This window comes from Sinocyclocheilus anshuiensis, unplaced genomic scaffold (assembly GCF_001515605.1).
Source record: "Sinocyclocheilus anshuiensis isolate Anshui unplaced genomic scaffold, SAMN03320099.WGS_v1.1 scaffold2152, whole genome shotgun sequence".
NCBI classification, from domain to species: domain Eukaryota; kingdom Metazoa; phylum Chordata; class Actinopteri; order Cypriniformes; family Cyprinidae; genus Sinocyclocheilus; species Sinocyclocheilus anshuiensis.
In genome coordinates this window covers 83926-92780 of record NW_015544253.1, presented here as the reverse complement: position 1 = coordinate 92780, position 8855 = coordinate 83926, and the positions used below count along the sequence as shown (strand labels likewise).

Sequence of the window (8855 nt, the reverse complement as noted above, 5' to 3'; positions counted from 1 at the left end):
GAATACCTCAAGCGTGAGACGGAAATGTTACGCCCCTCACCATACTGTTGATGCCGTGTCCGGCCGGAGCGACGAGACAAAAACATTAAAACCCATTACAAACGAGGCATTTGTTGCATCCAGTGGGGACATAATCACTGATTATAATGACTTATACTGTCTTTTTATGGTCGAGAACGGCGCGCCCGGGGAATTCGACGAAGGAGCGGCAACCACATGTGACGACCCCGGGCTGGACTCCGCTTCGGCCACGGTGAAAGCCGATCCGGCAATCCACAGCACTAAGTTGATGTATTCCCTCAGCGACCAGCACAGATCAGCTCTAGGCATGACGAAGCGGATATCGTCCTCTTTTGGAAGACCAAACAAAGTAGTTTTGCTTTCACAACGAAGCACACAGCGTCTTCACGACATGGCGGCAGCGGCAACAATACTACAGTGAGAATAAAAGTTACGCCTTCTTTCTTTGGGTGAACATTTGGGCGGCGTTATGCAAATCTTCCCACATAGTGAGGTAGATATGTGGGGGCGTGTTAGAATGAGCCGTTTTAGGTAGGCGTGGTTAACTCTTAACTTTTATAAAGAATATCTCTTTGGATTTGAGACTTTAGTCTTTGCAACTTTACAGATCTTCTTTATGCACCAAGAGCTTGTAACACTCCAAAGAGAAAGGAAAAATTGAAATCGCATCATATGACCCCTTTAATAAGTTCAATGAACAGTTATCTAGTGTCAAATATTGCGATTTATTCTTAAAGACGAGAGATAAATTAAAACATGTTTGACACCCTCTGGCTTGATGGAATTGTCATTTTAAGCCAAAAAAAATAAATCAGTCTGTGCCAGTCATACGCCACACAATGTTCTGTGAAATCTGTCATTAGTGTATTCCAGCCTTAAATAGATTTTAAAATGATTATCCTACTTATATGAAGTAAATTAAAATGTTTTTGAGAATCATTTACACCAAAAATTCTCTTCTTGCAAAATGAAAAAGGACGAAAATAAAAATACTACTCTTTAAAGCCATTTCAAAGCCAATGCCTAAATAGAGATACATATATCATCAAAAGATCTGAAAAATATCAGACATATCACCTAGCTGTATTATTGTGTTGTCCTGAGTTTATAAGTTCTTGCTGATATTCTGGTGCAGAATTTCAGCTCGTCCAGTCATTTCTATTGGCTTAAATAACACTATTGAGCCATATTTTACTGGTACCTATCACTACCACATCTAGCACTGTTGATATGACTGAAAAAAAAAAAAGAAATTCCCTTTTATATATGCATTCATCATGTCAAAACCTGAATGTAATTACAAGCTTACAATGACCTTAAAAGCTTAATTAGTCATGCAAACATTCCTGTTATTAAGCACTCAAATGCTTTGACAAATTTAATCCACTCAATGGGATTCCCACAACATAAAAAAGCCTGCTTTTCAAAAACATTTTCCTGATGCTGCACCCATGCCGTTTGCTTGTCAGTATAAAGTTCAAGACCAGTGTTGTATCAGCCAGTGAAAGAATTTACTTAAGAAAGAAGAAATTACTTCTAGTGCATCTTTACTCTGGTTAATAGCATGTACTATATTCCAAACGTCTGTTATTTGGAGCACTATTTAACAGGCCAAAAAATCAGTTCACTACTGCGAATAAAATGTGCACAGGTGGCTGGGCTGTAAATTACCTGGCGACAAAGTCTCGGCTGACGTCAAGGAAGATAAAGAAGCACTCATCGTTGGGTGTGAAGGCCCGGTGGGCTCGAAGGCTGCGGCGTTCCTCTTTAAGACTCTTCAGATCAATCACATGCAGGTCTATCTCCTCTGCGATGGGTGGAGGGGACATGGGGTCAGAGATCACACAGCCTGCTGGCCACGCTCGACTGTTTACGTACAAGTACCTGTGAACAGACAAACACGGTTGCCATTTTCCAAGATAATGCTTTGATTTCAGCAGGGTTTTCAGGAGTTGTTGTCCATGATTTCCATGACCTTTTAGGCATTTTATTTAAAACATTGTAGCGACTGATTAAGTAGAAATGAATAGACTGCAATGATTACACTTTATAAGTATCTATAAAGGTGCTGCATGTCCTTTTTTGACTCTACTTAAGAATAATATACCATAACATATTTCCAGGGATTTAGGAAACACTGCTGAGTCTGAGGAAGCGGGGGCAGGAGAAACAACACTCTCCAATATGTTGAATTTGGACTGCAGTACCCATTTTAATGGCTAGCTGTCAATATTACTTACTGCTCACAAAGTGATTCTCTTTTTAGAATTTGAAAGGCTGTATGAACTCGCTGAGTAAACTGCATTAGTCCAAAGTTAGTCCTCTACCGCTGAACAACACACACCTATGGTCAGGTGACAGACCCATGCCAATGATGTGGCCGTGTATGTCAATCACATGATCCAGTGAGTCGAAGAATTCATCCGTACTGCGCTCCTCTCCCAACACAGGACCACATGTCGTCATTTGATCAGGCATTATCCGCTTGATGCCTGAAACAAACAAACACAGCAATTCAGAAATCCGGGCATTTATGGAATTAGCAGGTGAAGTAATCATTCATACAGTGTCCCATTAGAGACATAAGCACATGCTCACCTATTTGGTGAGGCGAGTAGGTAAGGCTACCGGTGGTGAAGAGGAGGTAGGTCTTGTCTTCTCCTTCTCCAGGAGCTGAGGGAGACACCAGGTTTGGATCAGGAGCTTTGGTGCGTCTGCTGCCCATCAACCTGGCCACCTTCGTCTCCAACTCTCGTTCATGAGCAGCTATGCTCTGACGACCCTAATGGCTGCAAATACAGAAACTGCACATATAACTGACAACATACAATAACAGCTGAAGAGATGTTTTTAAAACATGGCTTATTGAAAGTCGTGTTTAATCTGTTGCTATAATATTGATTGCTGTATATTTCATTTCCGCTGCATTTGTGGCAGTTGTTTCAGAAGTTGAGCAAGTTATTACATTTTTATTAAAAACAATTTTGGTCACACTTTAGTTTGGGGATCAATTCTTACTATTAACTATACCTTTTGCCTCATTAAACTCCTAATTTGCTGCTTATTAATAGTTACTTGTAGTAGTAACTAGTAAAGTAGTTATTCTTTAGATATGAGGTAGGATTAAGGGATCTAAAATATGGTCATGCAAAATGAGGCATTAATATGTGATTTATAAGTACTAATAAACAACCAATATGCATGCTAATAAGCAACTAGTTAATAGAGAGAATTGGTCCCTAAACTATAAAGTGTTTCCACAATTAACATGCACAGATGAACTGCTCAGGGAACATTTATGTAAATTATGTCAATTCAGATTTCATGTTTTATAAATGCTGATAAAATGATCTTTTTCACTGATAAATATTTGAATATTTGCAGTCATCGATTGATGCACATCCAAAATTACTATGCACAATACTTAATGATTTTAACTTGCACTATATCCAATCCAATGCTTTTGTTGCGGAAGAACATTTTCAAAAATGGAAAACAAATTAAACAAAACATTTCCCATTTTCCCAGAAGATCAATGTATTCTATATCTTGTAATCAAGGGAAAAACGTCTTTACAACTGAAATGGAATTCCTAATCATATATATATATATGTATATATATAAAAGAAAAATCTTGAGTGGCTTAAAATGTAGGTGCAGTGATCCCTATGGTTATTACATGTATAACATGCTGAATCCCGGGCGGGTTAAATGAGGGCGGATGTGCTGACACTCTTTTTTCTCCTCGCTTCTCACCCCCCTCATCTTCATCCTCCTCCTCTTCACTGTCTGTGTTTCCCAGATCAAAGAAGAGAGGCTGGTGATGCTGTGTCCGCTGAGCTTGAGCCTTTGACTGAGCTTCATAGTCCAGAAGGAGGTCAGGAGAGTCGTGTCGACGGCAGTGGGCCACCATCACTGTGCGGATAGTGCTGGCGTTGATGTTCTGGATCTTAAACAGACGCTTCACCACATTCACATTTTCTGACTCGATGTCCTAAACATGGAGAGGAGTAACACCGAGTGAGTAGTTATTATCTAATAGCTACATAAATCCATACCCATTAGATGTTTAGCTAGTTTTTTTGTGTGTTATTGGCATAATTTAATTTGGCTACAGATTCTTATAATTAATTAACCAAAATGAAATATTTTTTGTGACAAAGTCTATGGAATGAACAGAAAACATTGTTTTATCACTGGGTAAAACATTGTTTAATGAAATTAAAAACATATTTCATGGCCAGTAGGAAATTTTTTTTTTCAATTCATCAACTACATTATGCACATCACTTTAAGACCTTAGAGAAATTAACACATCTGGACCTGGAAAGCTTTGTTGAGCCAGAGCACAGAGCAGGAGGTCATGTTGCCAATCCAGTGCAGGTTACCAGAGATTAGGTGAGTCTCATTCAGCCAGCAGCCGAACACATCATATGGCTTATTTCTCACACGGGACAGCAGAGTGTAGTTCTCTACGGATCCAAAACAACAACATCAATCAGAAATCTATTTACAGTGGGTGTGTGCAGTTGGTGTTTGTAACAGCTGTCTCTACCCAAACTGATGACTGCAATCTCTCCAGAAGAGGAGTGATGTGGGCCCAGGTATACCCCTGACACCAGCAGCAGTGTGTCATCGGCGTTAAACTGGGAGAACTGAGTGTAGCCCCAGTTAAACTGCCGCATGCTGGAGCTGTGAACCAAAGAGATGGTGCCATCTGATCGTTCCGTGTCCCAAACCTGTAAAAGCACATTGTGTGAATTTTTATTATTCAGTGAATTCAGTGAATAACAAATAACATTATTTTGATATTTATCATCAAAATGATATCATCATATATTTGTATATTTATTTATCATCAAACTTAGTCTAAAGGTGACATATTATGAAAATTTGACTTTTTCCATGTTTAAGTGCTATAATTGGGTCCCCAGCGTATCTACCAACCCAAAAGGCACTCAAATTTTGCTCCACCTGTGACATAGAAAAGGGATCTTCTTATAATATTACCACCCCTTAATCTGCAAGTTTATACCCACGGCACTGCCATTCTGTTTTTGCAAGCAACAACGGTGTACCAGTTCTAATGCCACCGCGCAAGTTCGAGCAAAGCATGCTTACTGTTCTGTCTTTGGCTGCACTGACGAGTACAGAACACTATTTAGAGTCCCAGCCTCAGAGGAGACAAGAGAGCAGTGGATTTATTGATTTATTTATTGTATATTACGCTGCTGCCACACAGATCTAAAATAAACATGCAATTTCTTTCCCAGCTGTTTATCTTCACAGGCATAACAGACTGTTTTTGTAACTCGTGTGTTTTTAACATAAACTTGTGTGTATTTGACAGGCGCAGCCCTATTCTGGAAAAAGGGGCGGGGAGCAACAGCTCATTTGCATTTAAAGAGACATGCACGAAAACAGCATGTTTCTGCTTCCACTCAAAATAGTAGGGCTGGGCGATAAATCGATAACGATAATTATCGTGCTTTATAAAGTTCCTCTATATACGATAGCAAGAGTTCGATAAATGTTCAAGATAATGTTTATGTGGCAAAGGCGGAACTAAACAGCGCTAGTCATTTGAAGCGCGCCACTCGGACCATTTATCCGCTCGGCTCAAAGTTCAAACAGTGGCGCGGAGCGAGCTTCATGCAGTTACTCGCTGATGATTCTAGATCACGCGAACACTTAACAGCGCTATCAGATCTAGTGTGAAGCTCTTGAATTCAGCGAAGAACACAAATAACTCTGTTTACAGCCAGATGATACAGCGCTGACAAACAGGAGAAACACTGTGAGCAACGATACAGTCAGAAGGCTTTTTAATCTACAAATCGCCATCATTTACCATAGATTTACTGTAGCACTAACTGCACCATGGTATTGTGTCAGAAATGTGGGTATTCGTGTCGAATTTTATTATATTTTTATTAATGTAGACAGTCATGTATTAAATGTATTGAAGGAGGAGTAATGGAATATAATTACAGTACTTTTTGTGATTAAGCTATAGCGTTTATGCGTTTATAAATGTATTTAGACTACTGTTTTTCATACAAATACCTAGAAGCCATATTACCATATTTTTACCATGGTATTGAGGTGCTATATTTGTGGTTTTAATTGATTATAATGATCTAAGTGTATGCTACTATGGAAGACCAATGGTTAAAAAAAAAAACCTAAAACAGTCAGAATAATTAAATTTCACCATATATAAATGAGATTGCTACAATTTTTATAGACATTACTGACTTTGATAATGAACATAAATCTACATCTGCATCCTAACTCAAGCTACTATCAAATGTGTATTTCTAAGAGACAAAAAAATGTTGATTATTAATATTATCAGGCAACACAAACCTGTTTCTTGATTTGAAACAATATTACTTATTAGAACATGCAGAACTAAGAATTTATGTATTTTTTCTATTAAAGGGGTCATATGAGAAACCCAGTAATTTTTTTTTTTTTTTTGGTAAGCCTTTCTCTGCAAGCTTGTGAAAAAACGAGCTCAGAAAACCGTATATCAGAAGTTTAAACTGATATGGCTTAAAAACGCATGATTTCAGCACGATAGACATGATGATCAAAACCAAAAATTTTTTTGGCAGAGTATCTGAGATACAGCTTTAAAGGAGTAACCCTGTTCTGGAAAGGGGGTGGGGAGCAGCAGCTCATTTGCATTTAAAGAGACATGCACGAAAACAGCATGTTTCTGCTTCCACTCAAAATAGTAGGGCTGGGCGATAAATCGATAACGATAATTATCGTGCTTTATAAAGTTCCTCTATATACGATAGCAAGAGTTCGATAAATGTTCAAGATAATGTTTATGTGGCAAAGGCGGAACTAAACAGCGCTAGTCATTTGAAGCGCGCCACTCGGACCATTTATCCGCTCGGCTCAAAGTTCAAACAGTGGCGCGGAGCGAGCTTCATGCAGTTACTCGCTGATGATTCTAGATCACGCGAACACTTAACAGCGCTATCAGATCTAGTGTGAAGCTCTTGAATTCAGCGAAGAACACAAATAACTCTGTTTACAGCCAGATGATACAGCGCTGACAAACAGGAGAAACACTGTGAGCAACGATACAGTCAGAAGGCTTTTTAATCTACAAATCGCCATCTCGATCAAACGGTGCTGTGAGATCCAGTGTGAAGTGCTTGCATTCAGCGAAGAACAAAAATAACTCCGTTTACAGCCAGATGAAACAGCGCTGACAAACAGGAGAAACACTGTTTGCAGCGATACAGTTAGAAGACTTTTTAATCTACAAATTGCCATCATTTACCATAGATTTACTGTAGCACTAACTGCACCATGGTATTGTGTCAGAAATGTGGGTATTCGTGTCGAATTTTATTATATTTTTATTAATGTAGACAGTCATGTATTAAATGTATTGAAGGAGGAGTAATGGAATATAATTACAGTACTTTTTGTGATTAAGCTATAGCGTTTATGCGTTTATAAATGTATTTAGACTACTGTTTTTCATACAAATACCTAGAAGCCATATTACCATATTTTTACCATGGTATTGAGGTGCTATATTTGTGGTTTTAATTGATTATAATGATCTAAGTGTATGCTACTATGGAAGACCAATGGTTAAAAAAAAAAACCTAAAACAGTCAGAATAATTAAATTTCACCATATATAAATGAGATTGCTACAATTTTTATAGACATTACTGACTTTGATAATGAACATAAATCTACATCTGCATCCTAACTCAAGCTACTATCAAATGTGTATTTCTAAGAGACAAAAAAATGTTGATTATTAATATTATCAGGCAACACAAACCTGTTTCTTGATTTGAAACAATATTACTTATTAGAACATGCAGAACTAAGAATTTATGTATTTTTTCTATTAAAGGGGTCATATGATGCTTTTTTAAAGATCATTATTTGGTGTATTTGGTGTAACAGAATATGTTGACATGCTTTAATGTTCAAAAAACACTATTTTTCAAATACTGTACATTATTGTAGGTCCTCTATGCCCCGCCTCTCTCAAACCCTTCGTTTTCTACAAAGGCCCTCCTTCCGACAAGCGCAGTCTGCTCTGATTGGCCAGCTGACCCAGTGCATTGTGATTGGCCGAACAACGCAAGCACTCGTTGGAAATGTAACGCCCCTTACCATAATCGCGAGCTTCATCTTTCAAAATAAATGTAAAGACAGAGCCCGAAAGGGTTCTTAAACTAATAACAAAACAGTAGCTGATTCAGAAGCGCCAGATTGTCATAGCAAAGTCAGAATGACCTCCTCTCCTAGGTTCACGAAATGGTCGTCCATAAAATGCATTGCTGTTCTGTTGTAAGTAATCTTAAAGATTCCTAAACGCATCTACTTTCGGAAGGCCAAATAAAGTGCTTTTGCTTTCGCCTAGAAACACACAGCGTCTCCCTGACATGGCTGCTTCAACACTAACTGCGGTTACTGAAACCACGCCTTCTTTCTTTGCGTGAACATTTGGGCGGCATTACGCAAATAGTTCCACATCGTGACGAAGACATGTGGGGGCGTGTTTGAATGAGGCGTTTTAGCCCGGTCTGGATCAGCCTTCTCTTTTAGATAGAATAAATCCTTTTGTGGGAAACTTTGAGCTTTGTAACTCTGCAGATCTTATGCATGCACAAATAGCTACATAACACACTAAAGACAAGGAAAATTTGAAATAGCACCATATGACCCCTTTAAGATGATAAAAATATAAAAATGACAAAATAAAATATTTGAAATAACTTAAGATATTTAAAAGAAAAAAAATCTAATACAAATCAAGAGCATGTTATCACACTTAACATTAAA

At 38.2% G+C, this 8855-nt stretch overlaps 1 protein-coding gene across 1 annotated transcript in view; it reads right to left on the bottom strand.

Moving 5' to 3' along the window:
* Positions 1 to 8855, bottom strand: part of LOC107697984 (F-box/WD repeat-containing protein 5-like) — a 17954-nt gene that overhangs the window by 2284 nt on the left and 6815 nt on the right. The window contains exons 4-9 of the mRNA XM_016498889.1: positions 4577 to 4760; positions 4345 to 4493; positions 3701 to 4015; positions 2620 to 2803; positions 2366 to 2513; positions 1693 to 1905 (exon numbers count right to left, since the gene is read on the bottom strand). Of these exons, the coding sequence (XP_016354375.1) occupies positions 1693 to 1905; positions 2366 to 2513; positions 2620 to 2803; positions 3701 to 4015; positions 4345 to 4493; positions 4577 to 4760 (1193 nt within the window). The remainder of the gene's footprint in view (positions 1 to 1692; positions 1906 to 2365; positions 2514 to 2619; positions 2804 to 3700; positions 4016 to 4344; positions 4494 to 4576; positions 4761 to 8855) is intronic.